The sequence below is a fragment of the Botrytis byssoidea genome, assembly GCF_014898295.1.
Source record: "Botrytis byssoidea strain MUCL 94 chromosome Unknown BBYS_026, whole genome shotgun sequence".
In the NCBI taxonomy this organism is placed as follows: Eukaryota; Fungi; Ascomycota; class Leotiomycetes; order Helotiales; family Sclerotiniaceae; genus Botrytis; species Botrytis byssoidea.
Window position 1 is genome coordinate 377,397 of NW_024065867.1, and position 25,732 is coordinate 403,128.

General features: G+C 42.8%; 7 protein-coding genes across 7 annotated transcripts; 2 read left to right on the forward strand and 5 right to left on the reverse strand.

The window, feature by feature from the left end:
* Nucleotides 1-1,595: 1,595 nt before the first annotated feature.
* On the reverse strand, nucleotides 1,596-3,272 carry EAE97_010244 (uncharacterized protein; the record flags this gene model as incomplete). Its single annotated transcript, XM_038880759.1, has 2 exons — nucleotides 1,596-2,979; nucleotides 3,028-3,272. The coding sequence occupies 2 exons, from the start codon at nucleotides 3,270-3,272 to the stop codon at nucleotides 1,596-1,598; spliced, it is 1,629 nt and encodes a 542-aa protein (XP_038728469.1).
* Nucleotides 3,273-3,739: 467 nt separating this feature from the next.
* On the forward strand, nucleotides 3,740-6,592 carry EAE97_010245 (uncharacterized protein; the record flags this gene model as incomplete). The annotated part of the gene is made up of 1 exon (XM_038880760.1): nucleotides 3,740-6,592. One exon carries the CDS (start codon nucleotides 3,740-3,742, stop codon nucleotides 6,590-6,592), a length of 2,853 nt encoding a protein of 950 aa, XP_038728470.1.
* Nucleotides 6,593-7,308: 716 nt separating this feature from the next.
* Nucleotides 7,309-7,933, reverse strand: EAE97_010246 (uncharacterized protein; the record flags this gene model as incomplete). Its single annotated transcript, XM_038880761.1, has 4 exons — nucleotides 7,309-7,367; nucleotides 7,427-7,536; nucleotides 7,594-7,604; nucleotides 7,661-7,933. 4 exons carry the CDS (start codon nucleotides 7,931-7,933, stop codon nucleotides 7,309-7,311), a joined length of 453 nt encoding a protein of 150 aa, XP_038728471.1.
* Nucleotides 7,934-10,002: 2,069 nt separating this feature from the next.
* On the reverse strand, nucleotides 10,003-12,344 carry EAE97_010247 (uncharacterized protein; the record flags this gene model as incomplete). The annotated part of the gene is made up of 3 exons (XM_038880762.1): nucleotides 10,003-11,427; nucleotides 11,479-12,260; nucleotides 12,311-12,344. 3 exons carry the CDS (start codon nucleotides 12,342-12,344, stop codon nucleotides 10,003-10,005), a joined length of 2,241 nt encoding a protein of 746 aa, XP_038728472.1.
* Nucleotides 12,345-14,521: 2,177 nt separating this feature from the next.
* On the forward strand, nucleotides 14,522-17,516 carry EAE97_010248 (uncharacterized protein). Its single transcript, XM_038880763.1, has 3 exons — nucleotides 14,522-15,036; nucleotides 15,090-15,899; nucleotides 15,981-17,516. The coding sequence occupies exons 1-3, from the start codon at nucleotides 14,948-14,950 to the stop codon at nucleotides 16,702-16,704; spliced, it is 1,623 nt and encodes a 540-aa protein (XP_038728473.1). The 5' UTR covers nucleotides 14,522-14,947; the 3' UTR covers nucleotides 16,705-17,516.
* A 3,580-nt stretch (nucleotides 17,517-21,096) lies between these two features.
* On the reverse strand, nucleotides 21,097-22,902 carry EAE97_010249 (uncharacterized protein; the record flags this gene model as incomplete). The annotated part of the gene is made up of 3 exons (XM_038880764.1): nucleotides 21,097-21,276; nucleotides 21,477-22,736; nucleotides 22,822-22,902. 3 exons carry the CDS (start codon nucleotides 22,900-22,902, stop codon nucleotides 21,097-21,099), a joined length of 1,521 nt encoding a protein of 506 aa, XP_038728474.1.
* An 873-nt stretch (nucleotides 22,903-23,775) lies between these two features.
* Nucleotides 23,776-24,843, reverse strand: EAE97_010250 (uncharacterized protein; the record flags this gene model as incomplete). The annotated part of the gene is made up of 1 exon (XM_038880765.1): nucleotides 23,776-24,843. One exon carries the CDS (start codon nucleotides 24,841-24,843, stop codon nucleotides 23,776-23,778), a length of 1,068 nt encoding a protein of 355 aa, XP_038728475.1.
* Nucleotides 24,844-25,732: the final 889 nt, after the last annotated feature.

The following is a 25,732-nucleotide window of genomic DNA, read 5'->3' on the forward strand; positions in this document are numbered from 1 at the left end:
ATCCAATACCATCCTATCCTATCCTCCCCATCCCCATCCCCATCCCGCTCCAAAATTCTTCTTTTTTCTTTTTCATCTCTTGTAGATCCGATCTCTAAGAAAAACCATCTAAAATTCACATCTAGATTCTAGAACCAAACTCATCGATTATCAATTAATTCTCTCACCCCCAACCCAAAATGCACACTCATGGTTTACCCCTCTTCCATTTCCTACCTACCTAACCACCAAACTATCCATCCATCCTCTCTCAACTTACACATTCATACTGACACACAACAAGCAAATCTATAAATAAATCTCGACCCTTCTACTTCTAAACGCTATTAACGCACCGCGTATCGTTCACGTTCCATTTTCTTTCTTTCTCTCTTTTTCTCCGCGCCAATATTTCACGAAACTCAAATCAATGCTCCTCCTGTGGTTCATCCCCATTCTAAAACCGTTTCGAGCACTCCCACACCCTCTGTCTCTACCCAACTTTTGTCTCTAACTCTAGCTCTAGCTCCGAATCCGAATTCTGTACTTCGCTTCATGTCATCTCATGTCATCTCACATCATATCCAACACCCTCCAAACCCCCATTCCCTACATGAAAATGTGCGCGCGGCTGCATTGGTTTCTAAAATCTACCTACCCGCATGATGCGAAGTTTCTCTCCTACTTTCCCACACTATGCATTGTGTTGCTTCGGGTTTGCATGTCACTTGCTACTTATTCACACACATACTTACATGTTTAACATATTATATCGTATGCAGTACACACCAACCAACCTATCCAGGTATTCTCATTGCGCACCGCGTATGTGGTGTAAGCTGCTGCATTCGTTTATTTCATTTCATACATACGTAGTACGTACGTTCCATCCATATATGATCATTTCGTCATGCACTTCTCCCAAGGTCCTCATCCACTTCTACCAAGTATTCATTCATTCATTCATTCAACTAGACACTTCTCCACAAACTCCTCATCTCTATCTCCCATCTCCATCTCCATCTCCATCTCCCAGCCTAAAAAATAAGACAGAAAGAAAGATCACAAAACCACTTCTATCCCATTCCATTCATCTACAAATCACAACACCCTTCACCACACCACACTCCCTCCCAGCAAACAAAAGCCACCCCCCAAAAATACCATCAAAAAAAAAAGCTTCATCTTAATTTAACATTCCCCAGTTTTCAATCTGTTCGCCTTATGCTGATAAAATGAATTGAAACGAGATGAGATGAATGCAAGACATGTTCGACATGGTATATGTCATGAACATCCTAGCATCCTAGAAATTTCGTTTCGTCTCAGGCCCAGCGACGTACAGTCCCCAAATCCAAAGTGAGTAATGCGGGCGAAAATAGTGAGATCTTCATCTCAAATTAACATTCATGTATAATGTAAAATTCCGGATGAACCATGGGGGAGGGATCTGCATTTGCCGAGTCAAATAGATTGCAACTTCATATATATGAAAAGATTGCTGAAAGTATTCATTATTTTGAACTTTGAATTGGTATTTGGTATTTGGTATTTGGTATTTGAATTTTGAGTTTTGGTTTTAGTTTTTCTGAATAAAAAAGACATCATGTGCTTAATTAATCATCTTCATCCATAGAATCAACTTCACCTCCCTCTGCCTCTGAAAGCTCTTCATCATCGTCTTCCGACTCGCTATCATTTTGTACACCCACTAATCTTTCCTTGATTTCTCCATCAACAGGTGCCACTCTGTCCGCAAATGCACGTCGCACACCAGGGTTGGTACTGCAATCCCAGACTTGCACGAGTCCCTTGCTACCTGCTACTGCCAGTCGGAAACTGACTTCTTCATCTGGTGCAAAGGTGGTTGAGAAAACTTTTCCAACATCCAAGTCTCGTGATACAACCATTGTAGGTCCGGTGGGTTGTATGTTCCAAAGTTTAACTTGCTTATCTCCTGATCCAGTAGCTAAAAATCCTGGAATGGTAGGGTTTATGTCGAAGGATGAAACTGAATCGTCATGTGCTTGGAGCATCCATACTGGCTTAGTAGCACTTGGGTTCGCTGGAGCTTTTCTGATATCGTGGAAATGAATGACACCACTCTCTGTGGAGACGTAAAAGTAGTTCGAGTCGTGAGGATCCCATCGGACATTTTCGACGTCACTTTCGACTCCCCATCGTGGTGCTTTTGCATCTGGCGCTCTCATATCTGCAGCTACCACTGTTCTATCATAACTACCACTCAGGAGAACGGTAGATTCCTTTGGATGCCATGCTAATGAGCATACCTTGTCTGTGTGATGTGTGTATGACTTGGCACATGTGGTGGTGTGTAAATCCCAGAGTTTGACTGTCTTATCCGCAGATGAGGATGCCAATAAATTTCGGTGATGTCTATTGGCAGCTAACGAAAGAACTGCATCCACGTGAAATTCGTCATTGGCCTTCTTCGATTTCTTGTTCTTCTTCTTTTTCTTAGCACCTTCATCTCCACCTTTGTTTTGTCCACCCTGCCCCAGAATAGCATTAGGATACATGCAATCGACTGTATCTAAATCCCAAATCTCAATATCCGGGTCAAATGTACCAACAGCAACGAAATTTGCCCTCGAGTCCTTGTCCACACTTGGCTTTCCAACAGGCAAATCGAGCCATTCCAAACATAGAGGTATCGCTGGCAACATAATATCGTGATGTACGTAAAGGTTGTCAGCTCCATCTTCGTAAACATATACTTCAAGATGTGCGATTTCATCCTCTATCTTTGCCGCCAGCAGCATATTATCTGTTGCCAATATTTGAAGTTCTTCCCTGTCCTCATCTTCATCCTCTGCATTTCCTGCCATTGTGATATATGGATCTTCCTCATTCGACTCGTGATATGCAAGTGATTTGACGTTTCCAAACATAGCCATTCCCTCACCACCATTCTTGTCTTCTTCAACCTCATCATCGTAATGGTCCAAATCGTATTCTTTTAAATCGTCATCCTCCTCACTGTATAAAAGTCAGCGGAATAATGTAAATTGTGAGCACTAGACGAACGCTGTTGATTTCACTCCTTTGGGAGCTTCTTCGTCATCCGAACCTTCATCATCCACCATGGCATCTGGGTCTGCGCCATTATCTGCTTCATGTTGCGCTTCTTCCAAATCATCGTTCGCATCATCCAATTGTAACTTTGCAAGATCCGCAATTCGCTGAAATTCTTCTTCATCAAAGTTATATTTTGTTGGGAAAGGAGCTGCAAAGCCCCGGGGAACCCATGCGGTTGCTGTGATCATGGACATGATGTTATGATATTATATCAGAATTGTAAAAAAAGCTCACAAATCGACTGGAGCGGGGATATAAAAAAATGAATTATTACATTTGATCAACTTTTTTATTTTTTATCTTAGCGTTATCTTGATTATTGCGGCCGCTTAAGTCCATTAGCGTCATAGGCCCTCTCTAGACCCTTCTCAATACTCATTGAGAGTAAACAAGCGTATTCGGCCTCAAAGTTCAAATTTTCCATCAGCTGCGTGAGTGCTATATGATTCTCAAATTGGAACCAAAAATACAAAGTTCATTAAGAAGTTTGAGGCCTGTTTGATAGGCAACTGGCCCCTTGAAGAATGTCAGTGCAAATGCTAACTTCAAATATCACGTGTAGATAACCACTTATCACTTCTGTTATCACTTATTTGTTTACTTCCCTGTTATACCGAAATTTGATCCAACACTCATCTACCATTTCATTCATCAACCTAAGATGGAAGACCACGAATACGAAGGAGCACGGCCGAAGCGACGCAAGTTGGATCCCAAGCCGAAGCCGAAGCCATTCGTTGACATCAAACCGGAGCCATTTGTTGATGAAGAGGATTCGAAAGCTCTAGATAGAGATTGGTACGCAGATGATGGAGATGAATCGCACAACCCATTCGGCTCATACGACAATCCTTGGGCGGATTCCCAACGAGAAGCACCTTTGATCGAGAAGAAGATTGTGAAGCGACAGAGCGCGCGCGCAGCTCAAAAAGAAAGGGATGTCGATGCATGGGAGACGGGTCGATTGCTCGCCTCTGGTGTCGCACAACGAAGACGTTTTGAGGATGACTTTGAGGACGACGAGGAAGCGACCAGAGTGCATTTACTTGTACACGATCTTAAGCCTCCATTTTTAGATGGAAGAACTGTTTTCTCGAAGCAACTGGAGCCTGTACCGGCAGTGCGTGATTTTCAAAGTGACATGGCAGTTTTTAGTCGCAAGGGAAGTAAAGTGGTGAAGGAGAGGCGACAGCAGAAAGAGAGGCAAAAGCAGGCCCAAGAAGCAACGAACATGGCGGGTACGGCGCTTGGAAATCTTATGGGTATCAAGGAAGAGGAAGGCGACAGTGCAGCTCCAATGATGGGCGAGGAAACACAGGGATCTAGTAAATTCGCACAGCATATGAAAAAGAACGACGGCGCTAGTAACTTCAGTCAAAGCAAATCTTTGAGAGAGCAGAGAGAATACCTTCCCGCATTTGCGGTACGAGAGGATTTGCTAAGGGTTATTCGAGATAACCAGGTGGTAATTTGTGTCGGCGAGACTGGATCTGGAAAAACGACTCAACTCACTCAATTTCTCTACGAAGAAGGTTATGGAAAAACAGGTCTGATAGGATGTACGCAACCTCGAAGAGTAGCAGCCATGTCTGTAGCGAAGCGTGTCAGTGAGGAGATGGAATGCCCACTGGGAGGGACTGTTGGATATGCTATTCGATTCGAGGACTGTACAAGCAAGGAAACAGTAATAAAGTATATGACGGACGGTGTCCTATTGAGAGAATCTTTGAATGAGCCAGATCTAGATCGTTATTCCTGCATTATCATGGATGAAGCTCACGAGCGGGCACTCAATACAGATGTACTCATGGGGTTGATGAAAAAGGTTCTTGCACGTCGTAGAGATGTCAAGCTAATAGTCACATCTGCGACGATGAACTCGAAACGTTTTTCTGATTTCTATGGTGGAGCCCCGGAATTTTTCATTCCCGGTCGTACCTTTCCAGTCGATATTATGTATCATCGCTCACCCGTGGAAGACTATGTCGATCAGGCGGTTCAGCAAGTATTGGCTATACATGTGTCCCAAGGTGCAGGTGATATCTTGGTGTTTATGACTGGACAAGAAGATATCGAATGTACTTGCGAGCTTATCCAGGAACGTCTCAATGCTCTCAATGATCCACCAAAACTTAGCATTCTACCCATTTACAGTCAAATGCCGGCGGATCTGCAAGCAAAGATCTTCGACAGAGCTGCGCCTGGAGTTAGAAAAGTCATCGTAGCGACCAATATCGCAGAGACCAGTTTGACTGTTGATGGTATTATGTATGTTGTGGATGCTGGATATTCGAAGTTGAAGGTGTATAACCCGCGCATGGGAATGGATACCTTGCAGATCACGCCGATTTCACAAGCGAATGCATCTCAACGTGCTGGTCGTGCTGGGCGTACTGGCCCAGGAAAAGCTTTCCATCTCTTCACTGAGGCCGCTTTCAAGGACGAGCTTTACATTCAAACGATTCCTGAAATCCAACGCACAAACCTGAGCAATACAGTTCTACTATTGAAGTCCTTAGGGGTGAAAGACTTACTCGACTTTGATTTCATGGACCCTCCACCCCAAGATACCATTACTACTTCACTATTTGATCTTTGGGCACTTGGGGCACTTGACAATATCGGGGAATTGACGGACATAGGGAGAAAAATGACCGCATTTCCTATGGATCCCCCTCTGGCCAAATTACTCATCACGTCCGAAAAATACGGCTGTACCGAAGAGATGCTTACAATAGTTTCGATGCTCTCAGTCCCTAGTGTTTTCTACCGTCCAAAGGAACGTCAGGAAGAGTCTGACAGCGCACGCGAAAAGTTCTTTGTCCCAGAATCAGATCATTTGACTTATCTGAACGTTTATTTACAATGGAAGTCCAATGGCCATTCGGATGCTTGGTGTACACGTCATTTCCTCCATCCAAAATCTCTCCGTAGGGCTAAAGAGATCAGAGATCAACTGCTAGACATTATGAAAATGCAACGCATGAACATGATTTCTTGCGGCGCTGATTGGGACATTATACGCGAGTGTATCTGTTCAGGTTATTACCACCAAGCCGCTAAAGTCAAGGGAATAGGCGAATATGTTAATTTACGCACTTCGGTAACAGTACAGTTACATCCTACATCCGCACTTTACGGACATGGAGATCTACCTGATTATGTCGTTTATCATGAATTGATTCTTACATCAAAAGAATACATGTCTACTGTTACAAAGGTAGATCCGCATTGGCTAGCAGATTTAGGTGGTGTTTTCTTTAGTGTGAAAGAGAAGGGATATAGTGCGAGGGAGAAGAGGGTCACTGAAACGGAGTTCAATAGAAAAATGGAGATCGAGGTGAAGATGGCCGAGGATAAGTTGAGAGAAGAAAAGAGAGTTGAGGCAGAGAACAACAAACTGGCGAGGAAACCGATGGCTATCACAGATGGAAGCGGACCGGTAGTCAAGAAAGTCGCTACAAAGGGAGCTGTGAGAAGACCGGCAGCGAGAAGACCAGGAAGAGGGTTTTAAAGTGGCAAAAGAGGAGAGGGCGTGTTTCATATACATGAACCTATGCATATATCTTTAGACTAATGGAATATACCAGCTCTTTGAGCATTATAAAATTATACAGACTATTAAAAATCGCGTATTCTCCTATACAGTCTTTGTGAGGACATGACATGTGGCCTCCCAGGTTCTGACACATTACTACCGCAGATGTAAATATGTTTCTATGAAACATCTAAAATTACATTCCATATCGACGCAGATGGTTCAGTTCCTTATGACATCATCATGACATAGCACTAATACTCCCGCATAGCTACGCATAGCCCGAATCTTTTATTAAGGTGAATCTACATTCTAGTTAGCCCTCTCTAGCCGTCTAACCATCTAAATTTCCCAACATATCAGACAAGGGTGCAGGTATAGAATTCGGTAAAAAGTACCTAGATAATCATACCAACTTCATCGAGTAGCAAACTAAGTAGGCATCTAATTAGAAATCGAAAACCTAAAACACAACTGCAAACGCCGGTACTGGATTCATTTCATTCAATTGTAAATTGTGTACTAGAATTTCCCAACCCAACATCACCATCCCATTCCATTCCACGCCGAAAAGCCTAAACCGGGGAACCCAAATCCTCCAATGCCATAACCCCATACCCAGACGCAATACCATGCTATTCCTCCATGAACCTTTTCTCAACTAGATGATTTGTTCTGTGAGCCCTAAACTCTTAATTGCCGGGAAGACTATCACAATTCAATTTTCCGCCTGAAGTTGCGATTCCCTTATCTGTTGTGTGTATTAGAAAAACACATCAGATGCTAAAAGAGAAGGAGGAATAAACATACTGAGATCAACGCAGACACCGCTTGGAACTGTGCCGCCGTTTGCTTTACCGCAACCACAGCAGAGGTTTGGCATTTGGAGTGAACAGCCGCAGGAGTTTTGGAACATGCCACTACGTAGTTAATGGTTAGAATAAGCTGAAAAGGGTTGGAAATGAGAGATTGCTTACTTTCTCTGCCACTATTTTCTCGATGTCAGTATGAGAATCTAAAATATATAAGGGATGGAAGCCTTACGACAAGATGGGCATCATTGTTTCCGAGACATGTATTCAAATTCAAAGTAGAATTTGACATGTGGCCAGAAGAATCAGGACAGAGACCCGAGAGAATAGGTGTTATGGTAAAGGTAAATTGAGGAGCAGGACCTAATTCGATGTCGTCGTAGAATTTGAAGGTAGAGGCCTCGCATTTGCTCATAAAGCCTCCTGCACTAGTGACTACTGCAGCCGCATGAACGACAGAGAGGAGGAGAGAGATAAGAAGTACGGAGTTGAAAAATCTCGACATTTTGATATCGTGCTGCAGCTTTGTGTTGTGTGTTGTGCTGAAGGGATCTTCGAAGAAACAGCGTCGAACTTGGGCAGGTGCTGTAAATTTAAGCTTACCATGCGGGGTACGTAGAACCGTAGAACCGGAGAGAGTTGTCCCAGTGAACGCAGCGAGGACAGTGAATATATTAAATAACATAAAGCATTAATTAATAAACATGCCACATGGGCTGAATTCATCAACAAGAAATCCGAGAGATGGCGTCGTCTGACACCCCAGTAAAAATTGGGCTGATATAATACTTCATGGAAGCATTCCAATCGGACACCTGCCTTTTCACAGCCTCAGACGGGAACCACGGAGAATGTTTCGAGGAGCAATGACGAACTGTTACGAATGTAATCGATAAAGACGGGAACAAAATAAGCAGTTGGAGTTTGAGGTTTATCAAAATATGCACATATGCATGCAAACTGTAGCTACAAGAGATAAAAGTGTCGGAGATATTACTAGTGCTTTCAAACCATGCATTTATGTATCAAGCACTTCAGATAAAAGAAAAGATTAGATCGTGATACATGACTTGCCATATAAAGTCATTGATCCAGCCAATCTCTGGGAAACATCCGAAGAATGAAGTATTATTCAGCTTGACACCCTTGTGTTGATCCCATTGTATCTCCCGATGGAAAGACTGCTTCCCATCTCCGGATCATAATATGATATCAAAACTTTGATATAGAACTGATCCGAATCCTTCAATCAATCATAAAGAATCATATACGTGAAAAGAAAAAAAGAAAGTCCCGTGGTACAGAATCGTTCCCACTTTTTAAAAAATGATACGCGCTGGCATATTAGCCTATAATACAAGCTCAAGTCTACCAAGAAGGTCTTCATCACCGATATGCTTGATCCAAATTGGAAGCTGGGCAACCCTGCATGATCACCAAGATAAGTATGTTTCCACAGCATACAAACACAACATGTGCCGATCAAATTTGCACATACAATCAGGTTCCAGATACTGCCCGGTAAATCTCTATGAACGCATGCACGGCATGTACTTCTCCTTTTATTTCCACAATGTATCTTCCACCTTGGTTTTAACGGCCCGAACAAGTAACCCGTGATGCGGAAGTAATAACGGTTGGTGGAAAGGATAGATTTGCATGTGATGTTTTGAGTTCTCGCATCCGAAGGAATACATTGCAGATGCAATATCATGGGACCTTGGCGAGATAGGGCTTAATGCCCATGTTGTTGGGGAAGGTTATAATTTTCGGCAGATTTTTTGTTGGGTATCATGCGAATCGCCATCTTCGAAGATGTCATCGATGGCGCGAGTAGTATTGAGAATGGATCTGTGCTATAAATCTCGAGAGCACCTTCCCATTGATGCTGATAGTAGGGTAGCATAGTTGCTATGAAAATTTCATCCCTATGCACATGTCCCATGTGAATGGGTTCTTCACAACTTATGTGTGAGAAAATGGATCGTTCTTATCAGAGATGTCGCGATGCCCAAGGTGGATTTCACGCGATGTCGCTGTGAAGTTTTGAAAAAAGAGCCGAGTTGTCAATCTCAATTAGAATATTGAGAAATAGTACATATGATTGCAACCTAGTCTGGCCATCAAACATCGCATCGCAATTGGTCAAGAGTTGGAATTTAGAATGGATAACAAAGCAATATGTCAAGTTGGGTCTCTCCCTGATGCGGTCGGGTTTTACTTCCACTAGTGACACTAGTTGATGAACGTCAAAATACAACAGTGGAAACAATTTGTTGCCGGCAGCCCGTGATTTTTGACTAGACAACAATCTCCCGGCAATACTCGGAATTTAACCCTCAATACGTAGTTGAATCTATCCTACCAGTAGGAGATAGCAATGAATCACGTGTGTATTATAGCGGTAGTAGAAAAAGAAAAAAGCTAGAGATCTGTAGCGACGGCGATGAAGATGCACTATTTGCACGCAGTGAATTCAAAAATTTCGAGGATATAGTCTGACAAACCCCCTACGTTTTCAATTACCTATAGAGCCTCCATAACCATCCACAGTACCTTTACAAACATCCAGATCTACCGTCTATACTCATTTTTGATCCTGTAATCCTTATTTGGCCCTTTAACGCTGTATTCCTGCCTCCACTCCTCTACATTGACCCCCTTGAATCTAAACTCATATTCCACATCATACGTATCAGCAATACAAAGATGACTTGACTTTGCTCTCCATCCCATAATCCTTGCCTGTCCATCCCTCTTATCTTGGACTTCAGGAATTAAAATCTCCATCTCATGAAACAAATAATCTACACCCAGATTATCATCAGTTTTGACAAACCATAGACTAAGCGTATCAGTATCCTCTCTGTATCGATATACGTATCTTCTACTGGCTTTAAATGTCATTCCTGTATCCGTTACGAAGTCTCCTTCTTCGATATACAAGTATTCGGAATCGAAAGATGGGGTGGTAGGGAAGCGAGGGAGAAATTTTGCGGTTCCCGTGAAGGTACCGGAGGGGAAGGTGGAGAGAGAACTTCTTAAAGAGCGGGAAAGTCTCCATGTCCCTTGGAGTGAACGGAATATGGCCTTAGAGACAAAATTTCCGCGTGTGGAAGAATCGAATGTGGAAGAGATGGCAGAGAGAGCGAGTGCTGCTTGTTCTTTCTGAGCAGGGCTTGCCTGTGAATAAATGTAGCGGGATGGAAGTACGATTCCTGTACGTGCTTCTGGGTCGTCTGTGGGTTCTTGTCGCTTGATCCCGACGGCTGTGGCAAATGATTCCATTAGGTATGCATAATCACCCATTGGAAATTGAGCGAGTCGTGGATCAGTGCGTAGCTGGAGAAGTTCGTCGAGGGTATTGTCTGATTCTAAGGTCTTCTGTGCATGTACATCGCCAGACCAGAGTTTTCCCAAGAATCGAGCTTGCATTTCCATGACGCCCCAATAGGGACTTCGATAAAACCCTACAAAGCCTAGAGAGGGGAGATTCGCATTAATAGTGGAGTGTAAATTTAAGGCCAGTGGTAGTTCACTGCTTGACTCATCAAACGAGAGATGTTGGAGGATTTCCTTGGGCAGAAAATCCAGTGATGGAGATGCATCAAAACCAGTTGCCAATATTACTGCTGCAACATCGTCAATTACCTGTTGGTTTCCGTTCTCCTCCACAGTGATGGAGTTTGATTGATTGGGTTCTGCACTGATCACCTTTCCTCGGATCGTTTTAATATCTCCAGCTCGGACAAACTCGACATAGTTGTCACTAACTGCAAGTCGTGGTGGCTCAGAGCGAACATCTCCTGCTATTGCTAGATGATCTGTACCTATTCCGCTCTGATCGGTCCCCAGATACTTGTTTAAGAATTCGTTAGTTGCTTTTGCCATCTCTGGTGATATGTGACCAGATGAGTTTTTGAGAGGCCCAGGAGGTTTCCATCCAAGATTGTACATGACCAGATCGAGGGGTAAGAATTTTGGTGCTGGATTTGGTATCTGAAGCGAGTGTTAGCAGCAAGTTTCAATTGATAGATAGACGTTGGGTACCTGTTCAGCTTCGGGCTTTACACCATCAATGTTCGGGTTATTTGGCATTGTCAAGGTCATCACCCAAAATGGCTGTTGAATCACATTGTAGACCTTGTATTCTTTTGCATTTGGAATCTGACGTTCCGTTGAGTTCACGGAAGAGGATAACTGCAAAGCTACTGCTGCTGCGGTTTCGACGCCAGACATTTGCCCTCCAACAACCACAATGTTCTTGCCCTTAGGTGAAGAGAGTCTTCCATTGTCGGTCAACGCACTATTGACATCACGAAGGTTGGAACTGTGCCAGACTGGAGCTGGAAGATTTGCAAGATTATCAGGTATCTTAGGCTTTCCAAAGAAACCAGTGGCCACAATTACTTGATCGAATTCGTGAACCTGTGGGGATTCGGTAGGCCCAGTATGTTGAACATGCACATTCCATTTCCCTGACGTAGCTGAAGCGGTTTGCCAATTGAATGGCGGTTCGACCTTGGCTACTTTGACTCCCGTCTTGATTGAATATCCAGGGTACATTTTAATATAGTCTTCGAGGTATCTCCCGACTTGCCATGCTCTCGGAAAAGCAGGCGATGAAGCAAACCATGCCAAATCACTGAAGCTGACTGTATGACGACTTTGATTCGTACACATATCTGGATTTAGTAGACCATTATCATCACGAGATATAGGCCATAATCCACCTATTCTCTGCGACTGCTCAAAAACAGTCACGTCAAAGGTGCCTTTTGGATGATCGTGAGTGAGTGTTTTGGCTGCTACGAGCCCTGAGGGACCAGCGCCTAATCCGTGAACGTTAGTCATTAAAGTATCGGAAGATGAGTGCACTCACCAATCACACATACAGTTTTCGTTCGAGTTGACATCTTAAGAAGTGTGTGGCTTGCACGCACAGAAAGCTGGGCGATTTCAGCTTGTCAATGCGGACCTCACGATTCAAAGATAATCCAACGAAACAATGGTGTATTTGCAGCTTATTGATGTAGACGATCTGTACTTTCGTGCATCATATTACTCTCCTAACATCTACAACTTTGGGGGACTCTTTGTCACTGCACATCCGACAACTAATTGGAGATCTGACATGCATGATCACGTTTTGGCGTTTTCTGCGTATAGTCACGTGAACCCGCGCAACAGCTTCAGAGTCCGTGCCACATCCAGCCCCCTTCCCCCGCTTTTTCAACAGACCCCGAATATTTCCAAATTGCCTATCAATGCAATATATTGTCATTCGTATTGATTATGAACGTTATTAAAGCGCCTTTCAAATCATTGGGCAAACCTTCGCAGGAGAAATTGGACTCGGCTAGCCTTTTAATAATAAAACACAGTCAACGCTTTCATTATGGGCGGAGATTGATTCAAGAAGAAAGATAATCTTGTAGCAAAGTGAATCTATTTCATCGTTACGTCTATTTCATCACGTAACATAACTGGGTGATGTTTCGATCAAAAGCAGTGATATCAAAGTCTGGGTCTTTTGCGTTTTCAAAACCTGTGTGGAACATAAAATGTTCGCACAACCATTTAAGAAAACATATATTTTCTTGAACTACGATGGTGAGAATTACTATGGGGTTATGGTTTCGAGATCCCTAGGAATCATGTAGAGCTAATCCGATAGCTCTATCGAGCACAGTCCTAAATCTTAATTGCCTGGGAAACTGTTTGAAGATGGAAATGGCAATCAAGGATGCGACGATTATGAATAATAGTCATCCGAGCGCACCAAAGACCGTTTCCACAATGAGAATCTTCCATGGGTTTTTTCCGGTCGAATATGTGTCGGTTGAAAGCTGAACAGCTAAAGTAATGAAACCAGCGAGCCATGAAAGCACAGCCACAGTTTCGACGGCAACATGAATGTAGCCGATCACCACACCATTCAGGAAACTGATTCTGGCAATGGTGTAAAAAATGACAGTTAGAACCATCCAGCCAGCGCAGATCATCAGAAAGCCGCAATGAATTGGGAACCCCGTAGTAATCGTAGAAGCCACCGAAGTCGAAGTGCTCGTAGCATTCTGTTCGTCAAATTCACAGTCTTGATATGTAGCAGTTTATGGGCATAGACGAATATATTGCATTGCGGCTGTCAAACGAGTCACTGAAACGTCCACACCACGCTGCGAACATATCATTCTACATGTGGCTTGACAATACTACTTTTCAGCCTTTTGGATAGAGATTTTAAGGCTGTCATTTGGTATAATGGTGTAAAATGTGTCAGAACTTGTCTGGAATCTGATAAGCTGAGCAGGTGCTTCGTGTTCCATAACAGCAGAGAAAGTGTGGATATTGCAAGCCTCTATGGGTATCAGTGACTGGACCATCTTTTCTCACGAATATTCAATTGCGCAAGATTTCTGATAATGGCCCCCTCTATTGTAGTGTCTATTTCATATCGGAAATTCCCTGGTAGATGGGAATCGGTAAATCGGTTCCGTGGCATGCGTGGCCTTTTGCAAAATTGGCCGTGATTCCGTGAACTAGGTAGCAAGGATTGATTATTCAAGCTCATCGTGGTTTAGGGTTGCAGTAAACACTGGACTTGTGTGATTTGATCACTCAAAGGGTTATCCATGGTCCATCGAATCCCTGGTACTTCTGTGTTAAATGCTTCTATTTTGGATGGTATTACTTCATTTAGAGGGAAGCCGATTGGCTCTAAAAGTGTTAGTCGTTGCTAGCGTACGGTCAATTTTGCGGAAGAATACGGTAGCGAGGATAGATGGAGTTGGTGACTGTTAAATTTCAAGTTTTGATCATACTAAATATGCACCCGTGGTTGTTCATCTGCTTACATAGTCACATTGATGTATTCTGATTCGTCTGTTCGTAAAAGCTTACCGAGGTATATCACACCGCCTTTTTTGGCTAGTATCAGTTTGTGCTGGCAGAATGATTCTATAATGGCAAAACCAAGGCGGTGTAACATGACTTATTCCTCCTCGCTTGGTAGATATGCTAGAGCTCTTGAACTTTTGAATGCTATCTTATTTTCCTTCTAGCTCAGAATTCTACTAATTCAATTTCTACATTCACACTCATATCGGAGCTGATTGATATTTGTCTCTCTTTCTCTGAAATTTTAATCTTCTTCTAATTGAAAGATTTCAAGTTTACTATAAAGTTCTTTCTCAGGGAGGTAGTCGCTCATCTTAAAGTTTAAAAACTTTAAAGTTTTTAAGCTTTTAAGTTTTTAAGTTTTAAGGCTTTAAGTTTTTAAGGCTTTAAGTTTTTAAGGTTTTTAAAGTTATCTGACAAAACAGCCTTGGTGGAGTGTGCACGGACCATGCTAGGATTCAGTATTCTGGGACTCTTCCTTGTGCCTTCGTGCCGGCAGATGTAGCCCAAACAACCTGGCAGACTACGAGTTACTGCGCCGAATTTTGACCATGATATTTAGAGATGAGGTTCGACGTCGCCCGGCAGGTTGACGACTTACTCCTGTTCAAATGAAATCATGTCAATCAGCGAGATGGCGAAAGATCAGATTCAGCAACGCAAACGACGATCTGCTCCAAAGGTTAAAACAGGATGCGGAACCTGCAAGTAAGATCAGATTGCCCTCTCATACGTGGGACACCAACTTACACAGTTTTCAGAACCAGGAGAATCAAGTGTGACGAGGCCAAACCGAGTTGTCAGCGCTGTTTAACAACCGGACGAAAGTGTGATGGTTATAGTAGCGATATTGTGATTTCCAACCAAACGTTCAAAGACTGTTTAGCGCTCATTCAACGAATTTCCGTCCAGATACCTGGGACTGCGGAGGAAAAAAGAGGCTTCGACTACTTTCTTCGCAATACAGCAGCGGAACTATCTGGATACTATGATTCATCATTTTGGGGAAATCTCATACTGGCTGCTTCTACACAAAAGCCTTCTTTACGACATGCCGTAATAGCACTAGGAGCCTTGCATGAAGACTTCTCACGGAAGAGGCTGCACTCCGTCCCATCGGGGGATGATCAAAATTACCAATTGGCACTGAATCAGTACTCGAAAGCCTTGGGAGCACTGCGGAGGTCTCTATCACACGGGAAGGAAGAACCGCTCATAGCTCTCATGTCCTGCATACTCTTTGTGTGCTTTGATAGCCTGCGAGGCTATTATGAATCAGCAATGGTCCATCTTCAAAGCGGGCTTGGGATTCTGCGGGATATTAGGAAATCGTCTCCAGGGAATCAAATCATTGAGGAGAAAATTGCTCCTCTTTTCACGAGACTGTCGATACAGTCTTTCATTTACGTTGAGACGAGAAGTAAGCATGAGAGGAAGAGCTTTGTTGAAAAGTTGATCGACGTCTCCGGGAAAGACATTGTAATTTATGAAGAATTTAACAATCTAGAAGACGCGCGGAATGCTTTAGATCGGGCCACAGATGGTTTGTTTAGGGCTTATTACCTGTTTGAGTAAGTAAATGGTCTCTCTCTAGACTGAATCTTCCAAACTAATCTCATTTACCAAACACATGCTAACTTGAGTACATACAGCCGCCGTCTACCTATCATTTTACAATCCGCAGAAAGCCTCGCAAAATTTGACAAATACACTTCCCAGTTATCTCTTTGGAACCTTGCATTTGAACAATTTATGTCATCCAAAGGCAAGGATCTCACCAGCAGGGAAGTGCAAGGTGCCGCACTCTTGAAAATACATCACACAACGGTGAAAATCATGGCTGGAATGTATCCCGACATCAGTGATATGACAGTTGTGATTGAATTGTTGGACACTGATAGGTTCTTGAAATATATGGACGACTTTCAAATCATTATCGACTTGTCAAAGTCGCTAATTGCAGCTGCGGAACAGGATGCGATGAATGGAAAGCCGGCGTTTACGTTCGGTAGCGATTTTGGCTTTATAGCACCGCTTTATTACGTCTGTATCCACTGTCCCGATAGCTCCATTCGAGAAACGGCAATGGAGCTCTTGTTACGATGTCCGCGACGAGAAGGGATGTGGAATAGTACAATTGTTGCTCACATGATCCAACAATTCTGGGAACTGGGAGCAAGAAACATAGTAACGCAAAAGATGGGGTTTGAATTAAGTGAATTTGGATTTCCAGTACCTTTCACCAACAGGGTAGCCGTTCACTCTGCATTCTTCGGTCGACCAACAGAAGTGAATACAGCTGACCTCTCCCAACCCACCACTCCAAACGCTTCTCCTTCTACGCCAGTGAAATGTCTGCCATGTTGGGAATTTTGACCGAATTTAACGATGCATGGGAATACAGCACGTCAAGATACAGAAGCGGACGCCCTAACTTTTCTGGAAGAAGTAATTGCACAGTAACATGATCTGCGCGGACACGGAATCGATCCGATATTTCAGTTTGAATGGCATGCGCTATTGCTTGGTTGATCACGTCTATTCTAGCCTACTCTCGTGTTGGGGTTGTGCAGAAGATCAGTTAAAGATAGTGGCGCGAAATAACAGTCAATGTACTACTGAGCACGTGTGTACATGGAAATTAAGGGTTCGAAAAACACGTCAAACATTGCATGCTCATCCATACTTGGGATAGGATCAAATAGAAAGTTTTCCCGAGTGCGCGGGATAAGGAGAAAGGCCATTGGGCGCGACTAAGCGGCGGAGGAGAGCTAGAGTGGCACTCGGCGGCATCAACGAAACGACCAACAGTACCATTTGCGACTATGATTATCTCGCTGCATATTTATTTACTGATCTTGCACTAGCTTTAATATTGGCCTACTGGTCTAAAGTTTGTAAATTTGCGAGAGAACTTTAAGATACTGGAATCTTGTATTACTTCTTGATTTAAAAGTACTGGGGTTCTTACTACACTCTGAAGTCAGCTAGGTAGATTCTCCCTTATATCTTGTTCTTCCATCCTTGCAAGTAAACAGTTCAATGGGCTCTATCTAGGCAAGGGTGGGATATCTTTACTGTTATATAGTTTTTTAAGCATTGATTCTTCAAGCGCGGGATAAAATAGAGTAGATCAATTCTGTAAATAGAAATGTTATTTGATACACAATTTCCTTATAGTTCCTGTCTCTTGAGCACACATATTTCCACTTTAGCGAATATTGGAGACTCTTCAAATCCGTAGTTCATGAATACTCCCGAAGCGAGACTGCTCTATCCTGTATGACTCTCTGTTTTTCTCATTCTGTTATACGTCGATTTATCTCGTGTAGAGGTTATTAGTTGTATTTAAGAAGAGTGATTGGCGTGACGTTTTAACTTTATATCAGGTCTTTTCGGGACAACTACGTAATGAAGTTAATGCCTGTTGCTCTTTCGTTTAGCATTATTCCCCTATTCAGATTGAGTCAAAAAATCATCCATGGTCAGTTTAAGCTGCTGTCTTAATTGACATAATGATATAAATCGCATATGGCTGTCTCTATAGTTGCTAGTGTCTCGGATCATAAAATTCCAATTAGTAGTATGCTTATAATATGTATCTGAGAAAAAGATATAACACTTGATGATTGAGAATGTTTTAACCTCGTGAAGGATTTATTAGATACTTTTGTGATTAATACCTCTAGTTACGTTGTGAGTGAATATAAGCGCTGGATACTAGTGTTCTACAGAAATTATATTCGATAAATCAATACGATTTTAATAATGTAGAATAATAACGACGTCATCATTCTGGTCAAGGTTTAATCGCTCTCAAGATTCACTTTGGAGACTTTAATTTCACATTGTTGTTTTCACTCATGTAGTCATTGTATTCAGTTGGTATGATAATGATGTAATTATCAATACTATCAATATTCCCCGAGACCGCAGATGATGCAATGAATAGACTTTCAGTCCATCACTATTTATCACTCCTAATCCGCGAATTTTGCCCACACAGCCTTTACATGTTGAATTTACCAAATATGTAGCCCTTCCCTCTCCCAGGTTTTCCGTCATATCTTACATTCGCGCCACCTAGCGATATTTCAAGCGCGTCGCGTCCCCGTGCTGGTAGTAGCACCCTTACTCTTTGCGCGTAAAGATATGATAACCAAATCGTATCATATCTCTTCTGCTAGTCCCAGCAGAATCGACCTCTCTACCCCCTACGAATAACTTATCAGAAGGTCATTCCTCACATCCCGAGCGACATGCGTAAGAGCATTTGGAGGAAGCTCACAAGAGCCCAAAGACCAAAGATGGCCGCGGTAAGGATGAAGAAGACCAAAATTCCTTCGACAGTGTTGGTGTAGACCGATCTTGGTGTACAGCCCATGGAAATCATCTTGAATGTTCTTGATTGGTTTTTTCTATTCGTGTGCGTTTGGAAGTAGTGGGTATGAGAATTCTTGATGAATTTATCGGTGGGTTTGGTCTCCGAAAGTCTGGTTTGTGGTTTGGATTGGTAAGTAGGTAGTTGACTTTCTCTTATTAAAAAATCCGATTTGGAGTTTGATTGTGTTCTCGACTTTGCACTGTTGAAGAAGAAGAGAGAGAAGATGAAATGAATGGGTGGGATAGGTTGGGAATGTTGGATGCTTATAAGGGGGAGATGCAAGAGGTTCAACTCTAATAGATATGTGTACGGTCATTGACGCAAAGTGCAGTCACCGTTTCTTGATCAATCCAAGACGGTTGGAAAACCGTAATAGGGTATTCACCTTAGTATTTACATGTTGCTTATGATATCTTGACGGTACGGTGAATTATTGATGAGTGGAAATTGTATATATTGTGCGTATGATATTCAGTTACTTTTTACTAATCAAGCGAAGATGGTACATGACTGGACTCGTCTTGAAAATCAAAATTTTGCTCTTGAGTTAGAATGTTTTGATGGTACGATGAATGGAGTGAGAAGAGAAACTATATATATTTTGTATAGCTGTGTTTGCCTATTGTCTCGTCTGATTCGCGTACGATGTACCAATCGTCACATTCATCTCCTCTCCTATTTTGTTTGAGCTCTTGAGTATCTCAATCATAAGTTGGATGATTGATTGATCAATTGATTGAATGATTGATGTACCTAGATAGAATGATACGGTCAACCCCCTCAATCACGCACACAAGATACCAGTCAGTCGATATACAACAAACGAGACCTCAATATAGCTTATTAGCTTATTTTCAACTCATTGATCCAATCCAACCTTGGAATACGGTTATACATCCCAACCACATCTCCAACCTCATGGATCCAGAATACACTTTATAATTCTCTTTACGATAGTCTTACATCTGAATCCTACCGAATATCAATGTATGTAATCATCCGATGATTCCTCCGCTTGGCGTGTCCGAAATACGTCCTAAGTATGGGTCCACGGGTACCTATGATACGTATGGTAGTTACCTAGACTAGATATATTCATACTACATACTGCATACAATACCTCTAAAATCTCGAAATCCCGAAATCTCACAGCTTGATATTATCTGAACCTGTGAGTCGGAATACAAGAAATCACTGTTTTTCTCCTTTCTCCTTTCTCCTGTCTTCTTTCTCGTCTCTAAGCACCTCAACTTTCTATACCTCTACACTCTAGTAATCCGTGTTTGAACCGTAAAACTCACATATACATATACATACACATACACATACGATACCTCTATATCTCACAAACAAGCACTCCCCTCTCTTCTCATTATCCGCTCTCCTACCTCGCTTACTATATATTCATCCCCTTTTCACTTCAAAATGGAATCCATTTTGATAAATACAAAACCTTCAAACCTCTTCTCTCTCTCTTTTCCTCCCAAATTAGAAGAGATCCAATCTTAATTCAATACAGCTCAGTTATGCAAACAGAATTCATGGAATTTATTTTATTGGAATTTGAAAGAATAGAAAATTGTTATCTTATGGTAAAATACAGTAAACTCTCTATAACTATAACTATACCTATACCTATACCCACATCACCTCACAAACATAAACCAATCACAATCATACAATAATACCCGTTTTCCTCTGCGAATCTAAGATTCTATAATTTCATAATTTCAAAATTCTAGAGTAAGAAAAGATTCTTTTGATTTGCGATATGGTATATCTGGATATTCAAAATAGTATATGGATTGTTGGGGATTTTGATTTGTTATATGATATGTGTGGTATATATTCACATTACATCCAGATATACAGACACACACACATACACACACACAAAGACAAAACCCCCATCAATCAATCAATCAAGTCCAATCAAACTCAGTAAATTACCCCTTTCTAATCTAATTAATCTACTTGATCTAACCAACCCAACTAACTCAACTAATCTAACAAATTAAAATTAAAGTTAACCTCCCCCAACCCTCCATCTCCCTCCCTCTCCCCCTCCCCCTCCCCCTCCCCAGCACAACCCTCCCCCAACCCTCCACCAAACCCAAACAAGAAGGGAAAATATAACAGACGGCTGGGATTAGCCACGATTAGATGCGATGAGATCCATGATATAGTTATACTATTTTTCCCCTTTGTTGTGAAGTTGTGCTTTGTAGTTGTGTGAATTATTTTCGAGTCTTTGCGACTTTTCGTGGATACCTCTCTGCTTTGTTTTTTGCTCGCTCGCTTCATGATACTTCTCTCTCTTTCTCGTCTCCGCTCTGATACCTCATCACACCTCACCCTCACCCCCTCAAGCCCCACCCCCAAACTCACCCCCTCAACGTCGGATCCCCACACTCCAAATCGAACCACACATTCGGCACACTCGGAATAATGCTATCCAAGCTCTGCGCCACGCTGCCACCAAAGAGATCACATCTGGGTGCGCCCGTGCCCGGTTCCGGATAGAAGGAGTAGGAGACGCATCCTTTATCTATGCCGTATACGCCCTTTTTGGGTGGTGGGGGTTAGTTGTATTCTTCAAGTAAAAAAGAAGAAGAAAAAAAATTAAAATTTTCATGTGAAGTGAAGTGAAATGGAATGGAGTCAGGGGGGGAGGAGAGAAGAAGAGGCATTAATCAAGCTCGGGAGAAAGACCGAAAGAACAAACACAATACAAAACCAGGTAAACAAAACAAAAAAAACTCACATCACAAAACTCCCAACACCCCTGCAACGTAACCGGCACTCCGGCCTTATCCTCCACAAACTCGGCCAGGAAGTAATCTCCCACCGGTAAGCCATGTAGTCCGCAATGGACCGCGGCGGGATTGGGGGTTCCGCTCGCTTGGATGGTCGTGACGGTCGTGGTGAAGGCGATGGTGGTGCTGGGGTGGAGATCGGTGGTGCCGGTGGAGATGGGGAGGGCGGGGATGGAGAGGGAGGAGAAGGAGGAGGGGAATGGGAGGGAGCTGGAGATTGACGAGGATGAGAGGGAGGATGAAGATGAGGAATAGGGAATCGTAGTTGTAGAAAAAAGAAGAGTCGTCGAAGTAGATTCTTGAGTTGAAGTCGCCGGTGTCGATGTTACTGATATCAATGACGATGTTGATGATAAAGATGACAAAACCCACGATGAGGAATTTCTCGATACAGAAGGTGCTGCACTGATACTCGTCCACCCGGTCGTCGATCCCGTTCCCGTTTCCAGTGCTGAAGAAGAAGAAGAAGAAGAAGAAGAAGAAATCACACTCGCATTCCCCATACTCGTCGTCCAAATCCTACTTGACGTTTCCACTGGAGTGACTGTCCAAATCCCCGTCGAATTACCTCCGTTACTCACAGCTCCTGAAGGCGAGCCCGAAGGCAACGGTGTGGTGGTCCAAGTCGCCGATACTGGTACGGGGCTTGTAGATGGTAAAGGAGTGAAAGTCGAAGAACCACTCTCGATAACAGTAATCCATTGTGTGCTAGTGCAGCTCTCGGTAACGGTGACGATGCTGGTGGAGAGTGCGGAGCAGAGAGTGAGGGATGTGTTGTCGATGATGAGGGTTGCGGAGAGAGTGGATGATGGGGATGGAGATGTTGATGTTTCGATTACAATGGGGGTAGCTGAAAGAATTGGATCTGTAATTGTAGAAATAGTTGAGACTGTAGTTGAGAGAGCTCCACCTCCGGAAACGAAGACATTTGTTGCCGAAGAGCTACCAATAGATGAGCTGGATACAAATGTCGAAAAGGAAGTACCAGAAACCGTGGTACTAGTTCCCGTTTCTTCAGCCACCAAATGCGGATGTGTAAATGGCAAGAGTAATCGAATCGAAGTATTCGAATCATCATCGTCGTCGTCATCATCATCATCATCATCATCATTATCATCGCCACCCCACGAACCACCTCCATGTCCATGTCCACCTTTTCCCGAATCAGTACTCCACGGCCAGCCCCAACGTTTTTCTTGAATTTGTTCCTGAGATTCTTTAGCACATTTTCATATGAATTTCTCCAAAAAGGAAAAAGAAAAACAACGGAATCACAAAAGCGAAATAACATACAATTTTCTCGCTCGGTTGAGGAACCGCCGAAACGACATTAGACAAAACGGCGATAGCGCCGACAACAGTAAGGAGTTGCATTATTCTTCCGAGTGAATTTGAGATGTAAAAGCTAGCCAAATAGCAAGCTGCTAAGTAGATCCTTTAGTAAATATAAGAAAGTGTAGAGGAGTGCCAATCAAGTGATTAATATTACCAACAAAGAGAGTGAAGAAACGAATGAACGACTTGAGACCAAGGGAAAAGAATGTGATTTCGTATTCGAGCTACTATCTAACTTTCCACTTTTTGAAAGGATATTCATCGAATCTTATAAGTATATCGAGAAACACTTCTCTTCTCCCAATAAACCTACTCCTTGGTAGATTATTCGTAGTATTCTCATCGAGGCGAGGGACATCATCAACTCGTAAGAAAGGGGGGCCCCAAGTGCAAGGGAGCACAAATATTTACCGAACCAAGGCAAGGAAAAGAAAAGAAAGCAACAAGTAATTCACAAACACTTCACACACTCAAATTCATCTCGCCCTTTCATAGGAGCTAACTGATTGTCATTCAACCTAATCATTCATGCCACTTTCGTTATTCCTATTTACAGTTTGGGAAAAATCAAATAACCTCTGCAATGCTACCATACCAATCCCTTGATAACGCCGAATATAATGCTCCTTGGGAAATAAACCCATTCCCGCAAAAATGCTGAAGGGGTATCGTACAATAATGTATGAGCAAGGGAAAGTACTGATTGACATTCAGTATTCCAATTTTTGCTAGATATGCAGATCTAGACAATTCGACTGTGGAGTACAGCAGGGACGAATCGGAATTTTGTGCTGAAGCCGTGTAATTTGAACAGCGCATCCCGTAAACAACTGACTTCTTCGGTCCATAATCTTCTCATGGAACAAAACTTTCATAGAACATTCGTCATCGTGGTATCGTGGTTCAACAATCTCAATCCTCCCAAATAGTATCTAGATTCAAATCGCCTCGTCTCTCAGCACCACAAACACTCCAACGCTTTCTCTTGTCTCGTGTACCAAATCCTCCCAAAACTCTGTTACGGCCTCCTGAAGTGTCTAATCCTCTAGATTTAGCATCTTCGCCTTCATACCCATCCGCCGCATCTGCTGCAGCTTTCAACTGAGCAATTCTCTCTGCTTCCAAGGCAGCTTCTTCTGCATCTGGTGTATCAGGTATTGTTTCCAAACTGGATATACTTGGGCTGCGAGATCGAGTCGAGGTAGGCGTAGAAGGAACTGATGAAGATGCATATGAACCAGAATAATACAATGAACTGGTGGGATTATTGGATGTGAGGTAAGATTCGCCAAATTTCATTGTGTGGTATGATGGGGATGAGGTCGACGAAGTCGATGAGGATGGTGTCGTGGGTGTTGTGCCACTGTACAAAGGACTTGTGGGTGCAATCTGTCGTAAAGGGGAGGCTGGTCTTCGTACTCGTGTATAACTGCCATTGGAAGGTACACCCAAAATTGGGGAGGCACTTCGATCTGCCATTTTGGGAGGATCTTCCTCTATCGCCGACTGTCCGTCTTCACTAATATTGATCAAAGCACGATTCGGAAAGCCTGGAAACACTTCATCTGCTGGTTTTCTGGGTATGCGAACTCGAGCTGGTGAACTCAAAGGACTCGCGGGTCTCTGGGGAGACATAAGTAAATGACCCGCCCCATTTACGCCTGGGAGTGATTGTGCGCGCGACATTGGAGGTGCGAGAGCACTGCCGTTTGATCTTGATCTAAAATGACCTCTAGCATAGGGTGAGGTATTTCGAGGACGAAAAGGAATTAGAGGAGTAACAGGAGATGACCATCCTAGAGAACGAGGCGTTTGAGGTATTGGGTCTGTAGTTCGACGAAGATTCGGCGGCCTGCTAGATTGTTCTCGATCCTTTATCGGAGTTTGACTATCGTAGAGGGCAGATTCTTGTAATCGTAATCTTGGAACTGGAGATGCTCTGAATTCCTCGAGGGAGTGGAGTTCAGGCACGGGTTCCATGATTATATGCGACCTTTGTGAGGACCCAATAACGGCATGGAACGGCTGTATTGGTGAATATATGATAAAGAGGTACAGGAAGGTAATATCGCGGGTGATTTCTTATTTGCTGCAATCGATAAGGAAAAATAACAAAAATCTTTTTTTGGATAATCTTGAGTCTTGACGTGTCTCTCTTCCTTGAGTGGTTAATATCTTTTTTTCCAAGTTGAATTGGGAATCAATATTGTTTGGTGAAGGGTGATTTTATGTTGTTGTGTTGTGTTGTATTGTTGAGTTGTATTGTATTGTATTGTATTTGTACAGTAATGTTTTCTTGGAAGTTTCGCGATACCAGCGCAAAGAGGAATGAAGAATGGGGAGAGGGAGAGGGAGAGGGAGAGGGAGAGAGGGATGGAGAGAGGGATGATAAGAAAGGGAGTAAGTAGAAGGTAGAAGGAGGAGTCTTCTCTCGTATTCTTCCCCTTTTCTATATAAGAAATGAAGTCTCTCTGGTTATGAAATAAAAAAGGTGAAAGTACTATCTGTATAGAATTATCTGTAGAAGAAAGAAGCGAAAATGAAGTCAGTCAAAATATGATTGATGTGATTGATAGCATATGGTTGGTTCATGCAGATGTCATCATGTTCATGTCTATGTTCATGTTCATATTGATGTTCATGCTCATATTGATGTTCATGCTCAAATGTTTACTAAAGTTGGGGAAGGCTTTGTTTCTTATGAACCAGGAATTTCCTTAATTATTGTTATTATTATTATTATTGGGGAGGGGGGGAGTGGGAGAGGAGCGCGATCATCTATCTCTTTTGGGGAGGCCGGTAGATGGAGTTGATGGTTTGGAAAAAGATGCAGGAAAGAGCTTCCACTTCGGAGGTTTATCAATTTAAA

What these genes read in the sequence shown, in the direction of transcription:
- EAE97_010248 (XM_038880763.1), top strand. Translation starts at nt 14,948, where the DNA reads ATGTCAATCAGCGAGATGGCGAAAGATCAGATTCAGCAACGCAAACGA. An exon ending in ACAGGATGCGGAACCTGCAA is followed by an intron (nt 15,037 to 15,089) that starts GTAAGATCAGAT and finishes CACAGTTTTCAG; the next exon opens with AACCAGGAGAATCAAGTGTG. An exon ending in AGGGCTTATTACCTGTTTGA is followed by an intron (nt 15,900 to 15,980) that starts GTAAGTAAATGG and finishes GAGTACATACAG; the next exon opens with CCGCCGTCTACCTATCATTT.